The sequence below is a fragment of the Trachurus japonicus genome, chromosome 17 (assembly GCF_045865225.1).
Source record: "Trachurus japonicus isolate A0001 chromosome 17, Traja_1.0".
In the NCBI taxonomy this organism is placed as follows: domain Eukaryota; kingdom Metazoa; phylum Chordata; class Actinopteri; order Carangiformes; family Carangidae; genus Trachurus; species Trachurus japonicus.
In genome coordinates, this window is record NC_140923.1 from 33,715,265 (window position 1) to 33,737,630 (window position 22,366).

Consider the following 22,366-nt stretch of genomic DNA (forward strand, 5'->3'; position numbering starts at 1 on the left):
ACATACAGTAAATCTACCAATGGCTAATCTGATGTCACATAACAAAAGATGTTGACCAAGGGTCCCTGGGGTGACAAAACAAGCGGGATATACAACAATCTCTTGAGGAATATACACATTTCAATGCATCTCGTATTTACAGTGGATGTGGAAATGACATCATGAATGATCAAGCCAGTTAACAATTAATAGTAATGATAATCCCTAAAGAGGCTTTGTCTGGTTTGCTGACTTTGGCAGAACAAGAATATGAATCACACTCTCTGCTACATGCCACAGTATCTCAGTAGCTTCCCTGTCAAGTACATAGCTCAGTCAAGGAGAACCATTGTTTCACAATAGAGAGAGATCGGCTGGCCGCTAAAGGCACTCAGTGCAGCCACTCCCTGTGCCCGCAGGCTAATGTCAAGACCTTTTACTGGTCCCATGAGGTCCTTAAAGCCTCTTGCCACGATTTCCGTGTGCAACGTAAATGGGAAGGAGACTGGTTCGCTTGCCATGTTTAAGTCTTATGACTCATTTTTTAGTAGCTTATGGAATGAGAGTAACGCACACCGTAACGTGGAGGTGCTGGCGATGGAGCAGACATGGAAGAAAGGGAAGACGCCGCACACTCAGCCCAAGTGCAAAGGATTTAACTGACAACGTTTCGGCCAGCACAGGGCCTTTGTCAAGTCATGCATGAGATACCAGGGGGAGTGGCTGATAAAGCCTTCTGTGAGTAGGTGGTGTGCATCTGCCACTAATCACATGCAAGCCAAGATAGAAACAAAAGAAAGCACCTTTTTAGTAGCACCTTCAGCGTCTGAAGCTAAAGGCCGTTGTGTCACAGGTAAAAGTAACCAACGGAGTTGCATTACAATTACCACTGTGCAGGCATACTTCAATTACCTGTGATAAGACTGACTGCTCTGAGCAACTGCCACCACAACTTCCTTGTGGAGTGAACATGGTACTGTAGGTCAGTAGGACAAATATATCATTTGCTACAAAATTTGAGTTAGGAAAGTTGTCAGGAAAAAAAGATATACAGATCTAGTGTTGGAAGAGTGAAGGGTTTTGGTCGCTGGTCAACCATCCAACTGAGCACTTGTGACTGTGAGTATGTGACGCCACAAACACATGACTCCAGGATCTAGCAGATGAATCATAATATTTTCATACTCATCAAAATAGTGACCCCTTGTACCCTCCATGGAAGCATCTGTCACTGCTATGCTTCACCACAAGCCAATTCAGGCCTTACCCAAGTCTCACTTCCACATAAAAATCTACTTAGTAAGCTGAGCTCACACATCAGGATTCATGTTAATGTGGGTGGACTGCATGGGCCTCATCCTGACCTTCAGTGCACAGTTAAAGCTCCTCATATTCACAAATGGAAAATGCTTGATGAGACCAAACTCAATTTCAAGCATGTGCGATGCTGCTGATGAGTTCTTGGAATGCCTCCTCTTGAGTGACAGGGAAGTGCAGCCCTGTCAGCAAACAGCATATCCCTGATGAGGAACCAGTGAACCTTGTCTTTCCCTGGACTTATAGTAGATCGAAGAGTTTGGCCAAATTGCATCATCAGTGGAACATAGAGATCCCATAGGAGGAGAAATCAAACAGTGTGGAGGCGAGCGCTTAGCCCGACGTAACCCATACTTGGTTAGGGAAGTCTCAGACCAAGGTCACTTCGTTCTTGATGGAACACGACAGGGTCAAAAGCCTTTGTTTGGTCAGGTAAAGGCTTCTCTGCTCATGACGCACAGAAAGGATCCTACTGATGTTGCGTTATTGAAATTCTGGGCGCATATTATGAGCAAAAAACAAACTGCAGTTTATTTACAGTCTCTCTGGCAGATAACCTCCAAAGAGTGCTCAGAAGCATTTTCCTCTCTCTTTGTTTATATATAGGGTTAGCACACAAATATCCTGAGGTACCCGCCCTCTTCTTCCAAGCAATGAAAAGGGGCTATTGACTAAGAATAAGGTCATACTCATTGATTAGTCCCTTATCTGGGGCTGCAAGAATGCCAACTAGCCCCAAGTAGCCACAGGCACTTTCCTTTGATCTATGTGAGCTGAAATTCTCAGCAATCAAGTAAAACACAAGCGAGAGAGTATTTCTTTAGTAATCTTTGTGTATTTGTGTCAACACTGAGGATGATGGGCACAAAACCAAGCCATCAGCCTTCACAGGAAATGGGAAGAGGGTAACCGATGAACAGCTTACACTTTGGTTTCTCCAATTTTTTCCCTGTTAAAAGGGTTTTTCTGAGAGTTTTTCCTCAGTCAATGTGAGGGTCTAAGGACAGAGGATGTTGTTATGATGATTATGAGACAAACCGTTTGTAAAAATGGGCTATACAAATAAAATTGCCTTGCCTTTGACACAAATTTTACGCTAAGGCCGGAATTTCCTCAACACGTCAGATTCAACAGGAGAAGATCATCTGACACAGAATTAGTTTCCTTTTTACACCCATCAAAAGTAAAGAGCAAAGGTTGACCACGCTGATTTGCCCAATCACTGGACTTCACTCAGGAATTTGCAGTGTGAAATAGCTTGAGGTTATGTCATACAAGGTCTTTCACAAAAGTTGCATGGCAAGGGTTGAAAATGGGAACCTGCAACTGGAACATGACCACAGGCCATCCAGTCTAAAATATAGACCAAGAAAGAAAGAAAGAAAGAAAAAGTGGAACGAGGATACACATGGAGCCAAACATTAGAGGAGGAAGTCTGCCGAGCAACCAAAAACGCAAGCTCTGCACAAAAGAGACCTTTAACCCTGCTCAGAGAGAGAGAGAAAAAACTGAGTCTGCACCTTAACCCATTTATCAGCAGACAGCTTGAGCTGCTTAAGGGAAAGCATGAGGACAGTTCAACCTGTGTATCATGGAAAATACCACTCTTTGGCTGAGAAGCATTTGCACTCAATGTCACACCCTGCCTCTCTATGCATTTCATCATCTCTTCCAGGCCAGAATGAAGAGGTCCGTCTGATGGCAGGACAATATCTCTGCAGTGGCGGCGAGGCAGACCTAGCTGCCGTCCTCAGGGAGGCAGAGGCATATGGTGGGAAATGAAAAGCTTCTCTCTTCAGAGTCCAGATCTGGCACACATTACTCAGGGCAGGCCCAACTGAGTGATATCCATAAATGGCATACACTTAAAACAGAAAGTAAAGGCAGGTGAGAGGGATGAGAGGGGCAGGCGGAGAATACTGCCTGTCGGACCGTACTGGTAAAAATGAGTCTAACAACACAAAAAGGAGTCCATTTGTACAGACAAACACACAGAGCTTCCATTTTTCTGTCCTGCCCTGTTACGCCTCGTGTGTGTGCAGAGATTAATGGCTGGTTGGTACAGTAGGACACCACGGAGAGGAAGCACTTCATGGTACCTCATGCAACACGTGTGTGTCACATGACCAGATGTTTGGCTTTAGCTTTGCATACTGCGTAAGATAAAGGTCCTCTCAAAATCCTTTCCTCTGTTTTCAGTAAACACACACACACTTGAGCAAGGAGGGACCGTAAACAAAATATTACTGAGAATTGCTCTCGCTTAAGCCGGCATATCCAATCACATATGACCACAACATTTCTGTGTGTACATATCTCACAGGCTGCTCTATACTCACTTTATCAGCATACACCACAGCACTTATTTCTTGCTACCGCACCGCTGCGTGCTTTTAGCCGTTTTATTTCCTCCACATCCTTAGCCTCCTCTTGTATTGCTGTACATATTTACATGAATTTTAAATGTTTCTTTTAATGTGTTAATGTTCCAATAAATGCTGTGCATCTCAGGTGGTGCCAGAGGGGTTTGTAAGCTGACGGACAGTCCACGTCGAGCTTGATTGAACTCGTTCCGAAGCATCATAAGCACAGGGGGGCAAAACTGCCAAACTAAAGTGCATGGTATTGTTGCAATAAAAAAGCCTCAGAGGTAATAACTAACTTACGAACACTAAGGGCAGTCACATCATAACTTTAACACACTTAGACACAAACTGTTATGGAAAAGTAGAGCCGAGTGCTTAATGTCACGTGTTCCCTTCCACCGTGTGTATAGTAAAATGTAGTCATCTGTTTGTATTTAGGCGCTGGATCACTACCCATAGCAGTCCAGTTCATGTACAAAAGGAGCAACGGTAAACACTACCAACACAATCAATACAGTGTGAGTGTCTGGGCGTGTCAGGAGCAAATGTACCGCATTGACAGCAACATGCGACAATGTGCGCCCCCCCCCCCCCTCATGAAGCTACACTTGCTCACATGGGACCATCAAACATTTATGGATTTGTCATAAATGTGACACATTTATCCCACGCTCACTCATCTCTTTCCCTTCCATCTGCTTTTGTTACATCCTCTCTCTGAGACACAATAAAAAAGTCCATCGGCGGAAACTGGAATCATTAACTAAACAAAATCCAAGTCGCTTATAATGGCTGCAGTTAGCCGCGACTTAGAACCACAAAGCTAATTCAGCTCCGAAAACAAGTTATTTCAGTGCAGGATGTGGTGTCATTATTATCACTTTGTGGTGCATAGTAATGAGGTTTTTAGAAATCAATCTTAAATTGACATTGATACTATATTTTCTGACTATTAAATTTATTGTTCGACCTGTTGCGGGCTTTGCCTTCATTTTGTCAGAAAACATTGACTGGGAATGGTGTTGATACTTTGTAAGCATTGAGCTGCAATACGCCACCTCATTAAAATAAACAAGTATAGTAAGAGGGCAATAACTTGAGCGGGCACTTTTCCCAAAGCATTAGCAAGAGTTTGTGCCACAACATGCACCATTAAAAATAACTTTTGCCTTCTAGATCATCACACACAGAGCAGTCATGAGCATGTGTGTCAAAGGTTACTGACAGAAAAGTCATGAAGCTCTTTATGATGCATGACCCGACAGAATCATGCGCTCTGTGTCTGTTGTCCTTCGGTTTCTCCCTGCTTCTCTCTCTCTCGTCTACTGTATCTCTCTCTACAAGGCTTCCCTCTCTCTCTCTCTCTCTCTCTCTCTCCCACACACACACACACACACACACATAGATACATAGCCATGGCTTGTATAGACATGTTGCCTCCGAATCAGCTGTGGAAAGTGAACATCAATTTAAGAGGAGTGTAGAGGCATTTGCTCTTCTCTGTACAGCAATTGTTTCTCTCAAAAAGTAAATGTCCTACAGCAGTTGCATCAGTGCTTTTAGGAGCCGGGAGGTGTGGGGGGGAAAAAAATGAAGCCAATGTATAGGCCTTCCCACACATGCACACAATTAAGCTTGGATCACTTTTATAGAGAGAAACCTCATTTAACCTACAAATCCTTCAGAGTGTTATATGATATGTGCACTTTTCTCAGTGTTATGATGCCGCTAAACTGATATTTAGTGTAAATAAATACTTCAGGTGGGGGGAAAAAAGTAATTTATGTCTTGGAAAAGCAACAGATTTTAGCCCAAAAGCTGATGTGAGTGCATGATATTAACCTGTGTAAACAAAGAGCAAGCTCTGGCCAACTGCCCCAGAACACAATCGCCTCATCTCAAGCTGATCAAAAATTCTCACACAAACACCCAGCACAGCCAGCTAGCATGACTCAGCTCGCTTGATCTGCAGTTTGCGTTTGTATACAAGGTGGGGGTGGGAGGTGAGGTTCAGAGGTGATGGACAGGAAGGGGTGGGGGGGTAGGAGTGTTTACCGTAAAAAAAAAACTGCAGAGGTGAGCAGCACTGTGATACTGAGCTATAGGCCCTGTGAGCCTTTCCTTGCTAAAAAGGCTAGCTCACACTGTTGGAGCACTGGGGTATTAATATAGTGGTGCATCACATCTCTCTATAGCTACCGGCTTTGCTGTTCTGCATGTATACTTTGGATTAGAGGGATGCATTAGCTTGGTTTACACATGAAAGGGCTCAACGTAAAGACTTCACTTTCTCTTGAGGTGGTGGTGTAATTGTGTCACGCCACCTCTAAGTCTAATACTCTTCAGAGGTGAAAAAACTTTGCTCTCTCTCTCTATCCCCCATGCAGTTTCCACATTCCTCCCAGTCTTTACGTTCCTTCCCCCCCTTCTTTCTCCTCATAGTAGTAGCTGCTGATCCCCATTCCTTTGTCTGAAATTTCTGAAACCAACCGGCCACCAATTCTCTTTTCTGTCTCTCTGTGTGGCAGTTAGCGTCAGGAGCTGTATAAGTGTCACATCACATCAGCCTTGTTGGGCCCTGCACTGGGCTCGATTCTGACAGGCCATCCTGGCAGAACTGGTAGTCGCCGTGCACAAATTGCTCTGCACTCTTTGAAAAAAAAAAAAGGAGCTCACCCATATCGGCAAAATGAGTTTCCTGATTGATGACTCCGTGGAGCAATGAGGCAAAATACAGGCGGTCAGGAAGGTGGCGTCTACTTGTTACTGGCTGTATTCGACAGAATATTTGAAACTGTTGAAGCAAACAGGAAAATTGCAGTTATATTGTTCAAACTAAAATGATAGCACCCACTGGTGCCTGGGGCCCCAAGACGTATGAACTAAGACCTAATTGCTCATGGATTGATGAGAGACGGGGATTAGTGTAACGTCTCCAGTGCAAACACAGCTGAAGCTTGGATTTGGCTCCGACTTTCAGTCAAACAAAGCAAGCCACGAAAGAGGATCATGTGGTTTGTAATGTTACATGCAGCAATGTCACATGACTGTCAAAACTAGAGTGTATATTAGCTTTGCTGAACTCTTAGCATGTGGCCAACCTCTCTCACGCAAATGCATTAAACACCCTAAACGGCATGTCGTGAAATAAAAGGATTGATTCTCCCCAGTAATGTGTTATTGAACGACTGTGTTCCCTCTGTTGGACCAGCTCTGGTGAAGTTTTGTCAATACAGAGTGGCTATAGGGTAAATATCATGTGACAGGGGCCACACACTATCAGAAATAAGGGCAGTAGCATAGCAACGCAAAACCTATATATGAAAGGCTTTAACAAACAAACTCAAGTTGATTTCACATTCGCTATATAGTGAGAGTAAGCTCTTCGTGTACTCGATGTTGTACTGCAACAACATCGAGGAAATATAACCACTGACTGGATGACAAGTATATGCCATTCTGCTTATTTTATAGTATCCTCATTACCTGAGGAACTTGCTGTTGATGCAAATCGGTCGACACAGATTATTTAACCAGACTTAACAGGCCTGACTACCTCTTTGCTTTGTTACTTTGCTATAAAGCCACAGAAGCTCTAAACATAACCTCTTAGCAGCGTCTAGCCCTCTAAACTATTGCTCAACCACACAGGTACTTGACTGTGATTGCAGAGGGTAAGGTGTTGCATCAATATTTCATAAAGCATTTCAATAGAGAAAACAAACTCTGAGCAACAGGTCGTTCGTGACCATTTATTCTGGGATCACTGTATTGTAGTCTTGTAGATTGAATACTGTATGGTTGAATAGCAAATGAAATGAAAAATGTTAACAGAGGGAAGAGAAAGGCAGAGGAGGAGGAGAGGAAGGGACAGAAAAAGAAGTATGAGAAGAAAGTAAGAGAGGAGATATTTCTTGAATTGGACTCTCTAGTGTGACAAATATTTGGAAAGAAAATACAGTTATTGTATGCTCAATACTAATCTACATTTTACTTGATAAAGAATTGAAATATGACCCCCCAAAAAAGCAAACAAAACAAAATAGGCGTGTTGTTTAGGCTGACAGAGAAATAGTCTGTGAAATTACTGTGCATCTCTCCACCTTCCTCAAGGGTTCCAACTACCAAATTGAGCACCACTGATTTATTGAAACCATAAACTGCAGGTTGATGAAAACAATGGACGCTGACGTCACGTTCATTTAAATTTGATGAACTGCTTATACAGTGCAACTCCACCCCTCTGCCTCATCCTGCCCCGCCATTTTCCCTTTGTCCTGGGACTTAACGGTCCTCCTTCTATTTTGGTAGTGGCACAAGGCTTTTCAAGGTATACTGTGTGGAGTAAATTAGAAAGACAAGGACATTGAGGGCCCCTTCCTTCATATCACCCTTGCTGTCTCTCTCCCTCTCTCTCCCCCTCCCTCTCATCTTCCCCTTCCCTCCACTCTTGCAACCTAACTCTGCACTGGTCAATTACTGCAGCCAAAGAGGCTTTTAAGGATCCGTCGCTGAGACCAGAATGCGGATCGACTGCAAGGCCAATTATCAGGATGCTATCAAAAAAAGCCCTGTCTCTCCCATTCTTGGGAACATTGCATAACATTCCCATATAACTAATTATCTAAACCTGTACTGTGTATGGAGGTCACATCAGTGGAAGAGAACACTAGAGTCTCAGCATACGTACTCCTCCTGTAGTGACGGGTGCAGCTACATGGACAGTATAGTGAAGACAAGTTACCACCTCCCTTCCCCTTCTGTCATTATCAGAATATTGATTACCAGAAAGAAGGATTAAAATCTCAGGAAAAGACACATGCGGCTGCACCTAAATCAAAATTAAAGAGTTCACTCCAAGGATAAGGAGGGTGGCAGTTTCTCAGTAATGAGAATTTATCCCGACAATGGCTCTCAGTTTAATAAATGTTAGGAGGTCACTGCAACACAATTACTCTTCTTTTAGCTGCATGCTACCCCCAGCTAGAGACAGGAATTAAAGTGGAATAGCTTTTTGATTAGGTGTGTCAGGTTGTTAGTGAGAAGAGTAACAGTGGGAGGATATTAAGAATTAAAAGTGGGTGGTAGACAAAATTATAATTGTGCTAATGAAATTGTGATATTACAACATCATTTCAAACATCATTCAAAATGTATATGCTCCACTACTGGGATGAGATTTAGAATTAAAACACTGAAAAGTGTCACAATATGATTTATATGGGAGTGATGAATAACACCAAAGTATTGAACTGCCAAGGAAAGCCACTCCTAACGTGTGTTTTAACTGCCAGTTCTTCTGTACACATGCATGGAGCCAACAAACCAGTTTGACTCACAAATAAATGTTCCAGTAGGTATGCAATAGTACAGACCGCTTTGCTGCTATCATTTACCTCTATTTCTTGTAGGCTGACATTTTTCTTTGGCCTGTTAGCTTTAAGTTAATTCTATTAAAGGGGCTATTTGTAAGTTTTGCTTGCAAGTCCAACATCCAACCTCATTACTTTATTTGCTAAGCGCTCTTATTTTCTTTTACTAATGTTAGCACCAGCTAGCACTGACTCGTCTGCCCTGAGGCTGTGCTGATCAGACACTACTGTGTTGTAAACACAACAGTGGCTGAAACCCCCAGCAGAACAGGCAAGTAAACAGCTGTTAATGCTAACATTGGCCAAAACATACAAATACAGTAGCTCCTTTAGCATTAGCTTTAACATGGGTTATCTTTCATATGCATAGGCTATTTAAGATCCTTTTTATAGAAATCTTGTTCACTGAGCCAGATAGAAACATTAAAGTTGGAATAATTTCAGCCGACAAAATTGATACTCTGCCAGAAATGAGAAGTCTGCTTTCATTTACTTCTAAAATCCATTTTGGCGAAAATAACCAAAATAGATAGTCAGTGTTGAATTGCATAGCCTACATGCTGTGCTAAAATGAGCTTCACGGGCACAGCAAAAATCACAAAAGCTGCCAGGGCTTTTACAGTAGTTGAGAGTGAAAGACTTACTGAGGACATAGAGGGAGAGTGTGATTCCTGCCAGGCAGAAGCCCTCAAAGAAGCGCAGGGTGCTGAACATGGGGACGTTGACAGAAAAGGCAACAGTGAGACCAAACACCAACATGAACAGCACTGATATGATCAGCACTGGGTGGCGGCCAAACCTACAAAACAAGGTAAAAAGAGAAATGGATGTGGGTCAGTGAAAATACATTTTAATTCCACTATCTGTCAATAAGACTGAGAATCTTACCAGTCAGCGAGGATCCCAAACACCAGGTATCCAAAGATGGATCCCACCAACAGGGAGAACTTTGCAATATGGACTTTCCATGCTGAGTCACACACCAGACTCCACTGTAGAGACAAATAAACACAGCCGTTAGTTCCAAGAAATGTATGCTGGGTGAAAAACAAAGTGGAACTGAAAGATAAATATAATGTTTCGAGGGTGTTTTGAAGATGAGAGGCATTGAAATGTCCTGTTAATTATTCCAGACTTCATATGACACAGAATATATCACAAACCATTAGACTTGAGGCTGAGTGATCCCCAGAAACTGCATCTCCAAACAGACCTCATGTCTCAAGTTCCTCTAATGGACTAACTACTCACTCAGTTATTAGCTAATTTAGCACAATAATATGCTGTCTTGGAAATACATATTTTTAAAATGCTGTAAATTGACTGAATGATGCATTGGGGGTTTTTCTCCACAGGTAACTGTGTGCATGTTTATACAAATCCCACATATTTGATTTACGATGCCACTGCAAATGTTAAAGGATCTTGTTTATTCTCTGCGAATCAACATCCGGGATTAAATTATCTCTGTTTATGCCAATTATTTCCTCAACCCAAATCATCAGGTCTCCATGAGCTCATATTTTATCATTTCATTATTCATTTCTGCCCCCTCTAGAGTGAGCCGAGATGTTATATGACAGAGTGTGCCTGTGCCTCTCCTTATTTTCTCTCCTGGGCGAAACAACCAGCGGCGAAGGGATTCCTCAAGTGCAAACAATGCAGTGCGTGACTGCTTTGGGATGAATTGTGCACGCCCTGATTTTTTTATTTTTTATTATTTCCCCCCACGGCACTGATGAGTTATCACAAACAGGCTACAAACACAGCACAGGCAATGATCATACAGTGGTGCAGCAGCAGGAGCACATGCAAAGCCCAGAGGCGCACGTGCAGAAACTCGCTACATGAACCTGTAACTAGGATAAACATTGACATAATTACTAAATTGTCCTAGTAATGAACTCAATCCTGAGAGTAACAGAATTTGAATTTCACAGAAGAAGTGGAGATCAGGTCTCTTTTTGGCAACATATGTCTCCCAGCTGTCTGTGCTGAGACGAGCCGGCAGGAAGGAGCAGACAGGGGCGTGGTAGCCATAGCAGGTGCATGGCGTATGGAGGACTGACTTACACCATCCTCCTCAGGACTGTTTCATCTATACACTACACCCTCTCTCTGTAAACAATGTCACTGACGTTTCAAAGATACAACAGCACTCTTTCAATTTCTTGAGGCAGCTCTACCTCACCTTCAACTACAAAGTGTAGTCTGTACCTACATTTTTCTTTAAGGGGCCCTAACCCTGTATAACCTCTACCATAGTGACTTGTCCAGAATGGAACGCTCCAGGATTACCCAGAGCCACCCTGCAATCACATGATCCAGGCATGCCACTCATTCATGGTTTCAGTATCGATGTCAGCAGAGAAAAACACAGAGGGACGCAAACAAGTTCCTGTTGCGCAATCAATCCAAGAACTAAGGCCGTTTAAAAAGCTGAAGCATGACAGACAGAGTCTGAGTGACACAGATACACCAGTGCTGCATGGCCACATGACAAGTTTGGTGACTGTGCAGGACAGACATCTGCGAGGTGACCCCGGGCAGACATATGACCTATGATATAAAATACCAACGTATTAAACATTCCAAGGTCACATGACACAGACCGAGCAGTACGTCTCACAAAGTGAAAGTGCTGCTGAATTGGGCAGCCAAATGGCCAGAGCATGGCAGGTTGTGTTTGCCAATGTATCATGAATGTCCTGTATTTAAAAGCATCTGCCAATTTGCATATATTAGTAACCACCATCTCTCCCCCAGGCCAACGCTCATACACCATCATTAATGGGCAGACTTTGAAAAAAGTCAGCCCTGCAAACTGTGAGTCAGTCTAAGCATGAGTCAAATCCATGCAGCTCGTCTGCTATGCCCCTATTATTTCTGTCAGTTTTCTCCCTTGCTATTGTCTTGCTCATTTGAGAGTAATGAATAGAAGTCAGTGTGCAGAGTTGTGCTATAAGAAGCATATAAATCTATTAGCTGACAGAAAAATGCAGAACAATGAAGGGCTAAGAGCAAATCAGTTGACATCCCCAGGGTGTGTGTCGACCTCTCTCAAATGACCAGCCACCAATGATCAGTCTACACAAGCGAGACTCATTAAATCAGATGAAGACGCTCTCAACTACAGCTGCACATTTCTGCACTCGTTGAACTACGGAGCAGTGTGTGTGTGTGTGTGTGTGAGTATGAGAGAGAGAGGAGGGGGAGGAAGGGGAGAGAGCACAGAAGGAGGGAGGAATAAAGATTATACAATATAGAAACAGAACATGTAAAGATGAAGAGAAATGCAAAGAATAAAGAAAGGAATGGGGAAGGATAACAAGCTAAAGAGGCAGCGATGTTTAAAAGCACTTGTGAAGAGAAGTCGGAAAACACATGGAGAGACTGCTGCATAGTTACTGCCTAGCAACAGACCATCTCCGTGGTTATCAGACTCCTGCTTCCAAGTGCAAGTTTTAGCACCACTGCTTCACTGAAGGGCTGTAATGTGGTGGTAGCGTAGGTGAGTGTAAAGGAGAATAACAAAAGGAGGATGAGTGAGAACAAAAAGATATATCTATGCTGTCTATACTCACTCTTCTGTTGCAGCTCTGGGGTAAAAAGGATGAAACAACCAAATTATATTTGATGTGGCCCAAGGGGCTGTAGAGCAAATTTGTATCGTAGGTGTGACAAGTACCGGTAACTGTCATACTACTGTAGCATCCAGACTATACAGCTCAGCAGATGAGAAACACCAACATGTTTAACAAGTTATATTTTCCAGCAACCAACAGTGACAGATGGTGAAAGAACAAACCTATGCCTTCCAATTAACTATTGTTGTTTCTTTATACAACTGCACATCTCTGTCACTAAAGAGGCTTATGTATGGACAATGCACCAACACTACTACAAACTGAAATCCATCACACAACCCTAAACGCAAACTTAAACCAGGGCAAAGGGTCAGGCACCCCACATTGCTCATCCCCTCCTGTTACAAAACAGCACTTATCAGACACGCACACACACAGAGCCTCAACTGAGTTTTATCTTTCGGTCACACAAGCGTCTTCCCTCCCAGCTGACGCTGTGAGTGGCTGTCATTATGTGCTGACTGGGTATCTGCGGTGGGGTCATCGCCTTTCGACAGCTGAGACTGTTTCAAAGTGTCCCACACTGATCCAGGGTCTGTGGAAGGAGCCAACCAGCTGGATAAACAGTATGGAGGGACAGAGAGTAGAGAGGCCTGCGTGGTGTTCAACTACAGTATCAGCTTTCAGATCTGTGGGTGTGGGACCTCCAGACACTGATACTGGGTCTGGGTGTACCCACCAATGTACTTTTACAACAGATCTTTCTTATCATTTCTATTCAATTCTGTAACCCCCACTGTAATCATGCAGAAACAGTTGCTTGATTGATCATTCAACTAACAATTACTTTCATCATTTACATCACAGTTTCCCCAAATATCAAACTAGTATCTTCTAAAAAAAAAAAAATCCACTCAAATTAGACACTACAAACACAAAGTTAGGCATTTCCTCCTTAACACATGACTTCATTCAGTGGTTAATCATTTGCAATAATCAACAGAAAATGAATGCAAAACAATTTATAAAATCAATCATTTAAGGAATTTATGAAGTAAATGTACCAAACACTGGCTGGCTTCAGCCAGAAGGATTTATGGCCTTCAGATTTGTCACTTTCAATTTCATCTGAGTGTTTCGAGGTTTTAAACTGTGAGTCAAGCAACAAGCAATTTGAAGAAATTACCCTGAATTTCTTTGATTGGCATTCCATTACCATTTTCTGACATATTAAAGGATATATTATACTGAATGCATGATTGTTTGGATATAGTTTAGAATGAATCCAAAAGCCACTCAATAAGCAAATATTACAAAAACCTGAGCACGGCTTAAGATACAAAACTAATCAGTCCCTAAAAAGTTTTGTGTCCATGATATTAATATGCAAGAAGTGAACTTTCATAGGGGGATCAATAGGGAGGTTAATCATTGCTTTGAGGAGGTTCTCAGGTCACTGTTTCAGGTGGCGTGTGCAGCTGCTACCCATCTGAATGGGAGCTGAGCAGGGTAGGCTGCAGAGAGACTCTATCTGTCTCTGAGTAATGATACATTCTCATTTCGTAGGCTCAGTCCAATTAAGATGGACCCTGAGGAGAGCTTTGACTCAATTAGGATGGGTCTCCACATTAACCACTCTGGATCCTTCACCACCACCTCAACCTCTGCTGCCTCCATCTGGGCCTTCTCTCTTTGATGCCAAAGAAAATGGAGTGGAGTGGGCCATACATTCCTCTGTTACAGAGTCTGGAAATAAAACCTTATGGCAAAGTGGCAGACAGAGAAAACATCAACATGTGTTTACATGTTAACCGCATGTGATATTGAGGGTGAGCAGAGTAGCGTGGCGCCAGAATTTGTTGGTACATTTCGACAGACACTACCACATTTTGACAGCATTGGCTCTGCTTTTTTCTGGATCAAGTGTCACAGATAGCTGAGCCCAGTCATGTGCAGTTATGCCTATGCAATCCAAACACAGGGAGAAATGCCAAGTCATCAATTCCAGCTCAAGTGTCACATCCTAGTGTCATCGCTGTGGTGGGAAAAAGGGGGAAATGGCCGAGAAGAAGAATGAGGGACACGTTGTCTAAAAGAGAAAATACTAAATTCTATTGGTTCTGTTTGGAGATTCGTCTGCAATCTGATTCAGTTTCTCCCAACGATGACCTTGTCAGAATGTGAACTGCACGGGTCAGGAAAGACAAGCACTGGCTGGCACTTTTACCAGCCTGGTCTGCAATGGTGGTAGTGTCAACATGACATTCTCAGTGTGTGTGCAAAGGCAACACAAAAGTTAGTATCTACAGGTTATGACGCCAGCATGTGAGGAGAGGCAGCAGTGTTTTAGAGTTTAAGTCATCACAGTGGAAACTTTTTTTCATTTTTTCATCCCTGGGAGAACAGACATTTTTTATTGTTATTGTAATGAAGACCCACCCAATCAATTCCCCTTGCCTTCATATTCTGTGAGGTTAAAAAAAAGCTGTTGCTCCACAAATCGCCCTGCGGACAGTTAATGAAATCAAGACTTAAACTCAGCTCATGCCTGGATTAAAAGGCCTCAGCTGCATTTTATTTACTTTATTCAAATGAGTCCATTATCAGTGATAAGCAGATGGGCTTTTAGTGTCACAGTGGATGCAAGCTCAGAGTGCCACAACCTCCTTCCTATAGCACAGAGAGCTTTCAAAGCCTGGCTTCAGATCAGACTCTTCTTGATAAGCCTTTTGATTATTGCATGCATCCCAGACCCTTTGGAGGTGAAGATGGTTCAGATTAAAATGCAATTTAGTGTCCTCTGCAAAAGTTTATGGATGAGGTTATCAGGGTGTGCACCAACACTTGAACTTTTTCAAAGCACAATTTAAGGATGGACATCCTCTGTGCATCCTCTGTTTCTGATCGGACTATGGAGATTTAATCACATTATCATGTGGATAGTTTACTCAGAGAATCTTGTGGATTAAAGTGTCATGCTTTTCTTCCTGTACTAAAATAAAACCTGATATCCTGATATAAGCGAGCAGCATCCACAATGGGAGAAGAGCTGATAGGCTTAATGAGATATAACACCCTTCTTCCTCCTCCAGCCAGCAGACCAACTACGATAACTGCAGGCCTATACTCTCTCCTCAGCCTGGCATGCAAACGCAGGGATATAACCCCCACCCACCCACCCCCCTCCCTCACAGAGTCTTAAATTCAGACTCTTGAATGAAAGCTGCAAGAATATCTCACCGGTGTTTGGTTAGGCCGCTGATAGGGCAGGTGATGTTTGGCCAGGGATGGGGTTGCATTATTCTAGAGAGTGCACAAATGACCTTTGCTCTAAATCAAAGGCTCCAATGTCTATTATGTGCATTACGACAACCGGCAAATTCCACGAGCCCTGGCAGGTCTGCCCAGAGTGCCAACGGTGGCCTCTCTCTGCTATAGATCCCACTTTGTGTCAGCTGTTACCATGACTCACTGTCAGCACGATGCATGCTCTCACCTATGTAATCCTACTACTCTTTTGGTCCGATGTGGCTGGGCTGTGGTGAATCCCTACAAAATAAAATGATTCAGTGCTAGACGGGCCCCCAGTGCACGCCTTGGATGCAACAATGGAGGCATTTAACAGTAACACTATGCAGGGAGCTGGGCAACATGATTTTACATTATCATGACTGTGATGCTGCCTGAAAGTGATATTTAAAAAAGAAAAAAGAAAAAAGAAAAAAAAGGTGGGTGTAGTGTTGATAGGTACCATGATATCACTCTCTTAGCAACGTAAATCAATCCAACTAACAGGATTAGAGCGGGCAGGGTGTCACAGATGCACAACACAATGGGATGTAAAAAAAAAAAAAAAAAGGATGCCCATCCTCAACATGAACAGCTTACCTTGGTAACCACGTTCTGCACAAGTCCCGTGTGCAGCTCGAATGACCACTCGCTGCACATACACTGCATCGTGTCATTGTACTTGCTGTAACTTCCATTGGCGAAATGCTGTGCGCTGGTGTTTTTTGGACTGTCCAACAACGAGGAATAACCCGTAGTCTGATTAGTCAGGTTCGCCAAAGGCTGGATACATGTGTTGTTTGGCTGGGCAAGGAGGAAATTATCAGAGAACTGGCTGAATCCAATAAATAACGCCGGAATCCATGTCAGCACGATCAGCTGTTTCTGGTACTTCCCAAATCCCCCGAGAAACGGCAGAACAGAACCGTCGATGCGTGTCAGCAGCCCCGGCGACGTGGTTTCGGGGGACACGAAGCCGTTCTCCGGTTGATGGTCCTCCCTGTCGAGCTGCACCACGGCCATCGCGGTTTCGCCGATAGATGCCTCCGTTGTGTAGCGAAGCCGGGGTTGCAGTGATACTACCCCCTGTCGACTCCACAATGCGTCAATGCCCCCAGCTCCGGCGGTGAAAGCCGTGCGCAGTCAATCACTGGAATGGAAATAAGACGCACCTCTTTATTATCAGGAAGCATTTGCCTCCGTCTCCAATCTAACCAAGTGCGGGACAGACTGCGGGCTCAAGCTCCCAAACAAAGGCGGGTTGTAAGGTGAATTACACAGTAACGAGAAAGAGAGAGAGGGGGGGGGGGGGGGGGGGAGAGAGAGAAACAAAGACAGAGAGAGAGAGAGAGAGAGAAAAAACTATTTCATGATCTGTACCGTCGTCTGATTCATTGTGACTGCCAGGAGGCGGCTGAGGCGGCAGGACGTAGGCTACTTCCTGAGGGAGCCACAGGTAACACACCTGCCCACAAAGGCTGTGTGCTGTTGACTCTTCCCAACATGGCACCTGTAACCATTGGTTACCAATTTGAAAGGAAAATGCTGTTTCTCTTTACAGTTCTAGATTCTAAAAAAGAATGATATTGTTGTTCCTTGTTGTAGCCCATGTTTGTGTCCAATAAAACTTGTTGGTGTGTTTTATACAGTAAATGAGCACAGAGTTGGGTCTGTTTTTTTTGTGTAGGCTACTGGATGTTTTCACAGCCATGTTAGACCTGTATGGTTTCTTAGCAGAATAGCAAAATGAACCATTGGAACCCTCCCCCAAACATTCTGCTAATTAAAAGTCCCAGTGTAGACTACCAGCAAATTAGACAATTACGTAGGCTACTGAGTGACATAGTTTGGTAGTTAGTCTCCCAAACAAGTTATAAACAACTAGATATGAAAGATTTGTGGTGCACAGTGCAGATGTCCTACTGTATCAGAGTGGGACAGGAGGTACTGACTCAGTCCCACCCACTTATGTGGCTAACAAACCCTGAAATTTCAACTGTAGAAGCCAGCAAATCAAATGGGCTGTAGGCATAGAAAGAAAAAACACACAAATAACCTTGAATGAATTCATGTAACTTCAATTTTTAACATTTCAGATGAACACAAAACTACAATGTTGCTGTTCGGAGATAATATGAAACTAGGGTGCAAATGAGGTTTGCTGTTGACACTTAGGCTATATTATGTGTTCAGGTTGAAACTGAGTGATTTGGAGAGATGCAGAATGTGTTTTGTCACAACACAGTCTCCATTTAGCACACACAGAGTGTATTTTGGTGGTGGGCTCTTTAGTTGGACAAACAAAGGCTTTGTAATATATCACTTGCTTTATTCAAGGTCACCGGATTCTTTATTAATGCTTTTATAGGTCAATAAAAAATATCTCTCAAGTTGCCTGGTGGTGATAATATCCAATCAATCTGTCTGTATAATAAACCAACTGGTCTCAAATTACAAATATTAGTGAGTCATTGATAAAATCAATCACTGTCTGGTTATATGTGAATAAGTAGTTGCAAAATGGATTTTATTGCAAATGATCCTCCAACAGGAAAACAATTGAATTAAACGCTGAAGGCTAATGAAGTGGGAATAAAACAAATGAAGCGGAAAACTAAAAAGACAATAGCAAGTTATGGAGGAGGATGAACACCAGCCAGCTGATATTTTTCACAGCCTGGCAACCCCAAACCTTTCATCATTAATAAATTATTACTGATCTTCAAAGCCTCAGTGACTGGTCTCTTCCCCATTAAAACAAAAACTACAACTTAAGTTAGCTCTAAATTTTGTTGAGTAGTATCAGATAAGGTTGTTAGATAACTGAACATTTCATCTCCTTCCCTCATAAGACTCCACCACTTGGAGAAATTTGACAAGACTTTTATTTATATATAACAATGCTATTGTGCATGAATTAAAACAATTGGTCATAATTATGTCTTGAATAATGAATGTATTTTTTGTTCTGTAATACCCATTGTGAAGGAGCTGATGTGACCTTAATGCAAACTGAATTAATTAAAGAATATTTATTAGATTGCAGAGTTCTGTACTGGTCAACTTTGATTTACACCCACTTGCTTCATAGCCTATATTTATCAGAGCATGTGATAGCGGACTACTACTGTGCTTCGCAATGCTTCACCCTCCTGGTCATAGTGTGCTAGTACACACACTTTTGTAAAGCCAGGTAGCTGAATCATGCATACTTACAGTTCATTGTTTTTACAAATATCAAGAGAAGACATTTAATCTTGTTTTCATTTTGTAATATTTTTCTTTTTCTTTCTTTTTTTATGACTATTACAAAGATAGTCTGTGGTTGTAATACACTCCACTACAGCTGCCCTTGACATAAGCTCATCTTATATCACATTGTAATAAACATATTTTTTAGGCATTGCCGCAGAGCTCCCTGTTATTGCTGCATGCAAAACAAGTCTGACAGATCCTGAGTGGCCCTCAGGGAGGATGACTGAGGGCCCCTGAGTGGACTGCAGTGCCATGTTGTGTTTTGTTACATGCTGATGACCCCTGCAGGCAGACTGGTGCAACGGCACTGTTGTCTTTTTATTGTAGCATTTGCAGCCTCTTTTCTTTCCTTTAATCTGGCAACAAAGCAACAGTGTAAACACTTATTTTCTAATCTATAAAGCTGTTTTGATCAAATTAAAATGATAATATTTGTGAAACAGGAATTCATGTATTTAAAATAATAACAGAATGAATGTGTTAGATTAACATGTTACGCAAATAAATGTGCAACAGTTAGTGGATTATTTATATATTTTGTAAAATGCAATCTCTCCTCTTTTCTTCTTTATTCTGCTATTGTCTGTGAAAGACTGGACAAATGTTTATCTATATTTCCAAATGTATTATACAAACAATGGTTTCCATAGTGTGTGTGCACACTATATTATTGTGTGGCTGTGCTCCAACAGAAACTAGTCAACGATTATACTCACACACTATCTCACTGTGCTGTTTGTTATCATTCAAAGTTGCTGTCTACCCTCCCTAGTAACAACTTCAGGTGTGTCCAGGATCCACCCCATACGCTGCGATGAGTCAGCTCAGGTGTGTGTCTGTGTGAGAGTGAGTGTGTGTCTTGTTCTGTCTGTCTCTGTGTCATAAACTGGCTGGTTACACATGAGATGTAAAACAGAAGAAAGAAAAAAAATCCAAAGGTGCGCCTCAGCTTTTGCACTGCATGACTAATTCAAAACTGTTGTGCTGTGAAAAAAATAACATAAAACAATAAAAATGGGTGTAGAAATGTAGATTGTAACTGAATAGGACATATTGTTGTGAGTAACAAGGTAGCCTACTTCCAGCAATATACTATATGAAGGTGGATCTATGGATTCAGTGCTTTTTAGTTACAAAGTCCAAGAGATAGTAAGTGATTTATCACTATGGGGTTAAAGTCAAGTCAGACAGATAGGGAAAATAAAAACCATACAAAGACACACACACTAATGGACAAACACTGTAAAAAGCCTTAAGTTAATCTTCCTTCAGATAAGCAAACATTAGCAAAAGGCGGAGCAGCCTTGATGTCGTTTTTTTTATTTTTTTATTTTTTTACTAATCAAAGCTGAGCAAACCTTATATTCTGGGGGATTTGGGAGGATTGGAGTTCACATCCTAAAGTTTCAAAGATACTCCATATGCTGTGTTTTAATGACTGGTTCTGTTCTTTCGTTTATTGTATTATTCATAGAGAGAAAAGAAAACAATCAATACAATTTACACATAAAGTACAGATCTTCTTGTATAAGAGATAAATGTTGCTGAAAGCTTTTAAAGAGGTTTCTTAACTCTTGATTTCTTTTTACCAAATTTATCTTGATCTACTTTATGTGAAGACTGACTTTTACTGCAGGTGCAAATCAGTTAAAAACCAACAAGTGTTCTGAAGAGTCACGTCATTGTTTTTATGAACCAGTGGAATGTCTGAGGAACCATCTGTATGTTGTTGTAATTAGGTACATTCAGACCAGGATACAATATGTGAGAATTTCTCAATTGTCTACGCAAGTTAATAAACCAGATGTCAGGCTTTTATTCCAATGAATGATGTCAGTGTGATGTTCTGGAAATGATATCATATGTGTGTCTGCAAGCGTCAGCAGGTCTCAGTCACTATGAATCACAGGACCAAACATGCACCACAGTCTGTGACAGTTAACCTGCTGTTGTCCTTGCGTTGCCTTATGAATCACATTTCATTCTCAGACATTTTGGCTTTACATCCCAGAGGTCAGTTTGTTGTAAGTGACATATGTCAGTGACAGATTCACCTTTGCGCCAAACCTGTATTGCATCTGTGAAATGTAGCGGTGATCCACGCTAGGTTTTAGTCCAGAAAGCAAACACCAAGTTAAATATTTACTCCAAGCCAGGTTGTAGAGACAGTGAGCAAACCCTTTTACTTTCTCCTCAAAATACCCTCGTTACACAATGCAGAGAGGAAGTATAGACACAAGACAGCCACAGAGGATGAACGGGGATAAGCCAAAGGGTGGTTCCAGCTCATGGTGACAGATACAGTAAGTAGTATAACCAATTTAACAACCCTTGCTACACCTCACTGAGGCAGCCAAATTTCCTGCCGTTTTTTCTTTTTATTGAAAAAGTAATATGCAAATACAGCAGACATTTATCATGTGCATATTGACAGAGAACTTTTCATATAATAAGGCCAAAGCCCTTCTGTTCACACGTTTTGGCCTGGTTCCCATTAGTTGCCTCTACTCTCATTATACAGTACAGCAAGGTTCACTGTCCTTCTGTTCATTGCTTCTCTTTTGGCATGAGAGTTAGTTTGGAAAATTGCACATGTTCTGTCTTGCAAAGCCTTTTTTGTTTGGAGAATAGAAAAACAGGCAAAGCAAACCCACCTGAGCCTACAGAGGCGGGGAGGGAGCAGGGGGGGTGAAGGGTGTGTCTCAGTGTCCAGGGTGTGTTCAGTGTTTGCAAATGGCCTCTCAAGGAATTGTCTTTATTACAGATGAGGCTGTCATGTTACAACTAGAAGTAAAAAATAATAATTACTGTACACTCATATACAAATATCCAGGACAGGCAAGTTGTGCCAAGTTTGTTTTTTTTAAACACACACTGGAAGTATTTGAATGTGTACAAGAGTGCAATAGAGATGGTTAGTTGATTTAAAATTCCTGTTAAGGGCGTTGGTCTCTACAAGTCACTGGTTCAGTTCTCACCCATGACGATGCCTCCCTCTCCCTCCCCTCATGCGTCTCTCCCTTTCTCTCTGTTCTCACACTTCTCTGTCATGTAGTGGAGAAGTTATGTCTGTAATGGCGGCAGCTCAGGGCTGAGACACCAGAGGGCACAATATGTCGGTCATCAAAGTCCATAGTTTCCTCTGTCAGACAAGAAAGACAGATAAGACTTTACTTTTAACTTTGCATTATTATTTTGTGAT

The 22,366-nt window shown here is 42.2% G+C and overlaps 1 protein-coding gene across 2 annotated transcripts in view; it reads right to left on the reverse strand.

Annotated features, from left to right (window-relative positions):
• The window catches only part of LOC146971171 (solute carrier family 22 member 23-like), a 32,844-nt gene extending 15,399 nt beyond the window's left edge, over nucleotides 1-17,445 (reverse strand). For both annotated transcript variants that reach the window (XM_085805282.1, XM_085805283.1), the window contains exons 1-4: nucleotides 17,290-17,445; nucleotides 16,510-17,059; nucleotides 9,923-10,026; nucleotides 9,679-9,833 (exon numbers count right to left, since the gene is read on the reverse strand). In XM_085805282.1, coding sequence (XP_085661408.1) covers nucleotides 9,679-9,833; nucleotides 9,923-10,026; nucleotides 16,510-16,932 — 682 coding nt within the window. In that variant the 5' untranslated portion in view covers nucleotides 16,933-17,059; nucleotides 17,290-17,445. The remainder of the gene's footprint in view (nucleotides 1-9,678; nucleotides 9,834-9,922; nucleotides 10,027-16,509; nucleotides 17,060-17,289) is intronic.
• Between the last annotated feature and the right edge of the window lie 4,921 nt (nucleotides 17,446-22,366).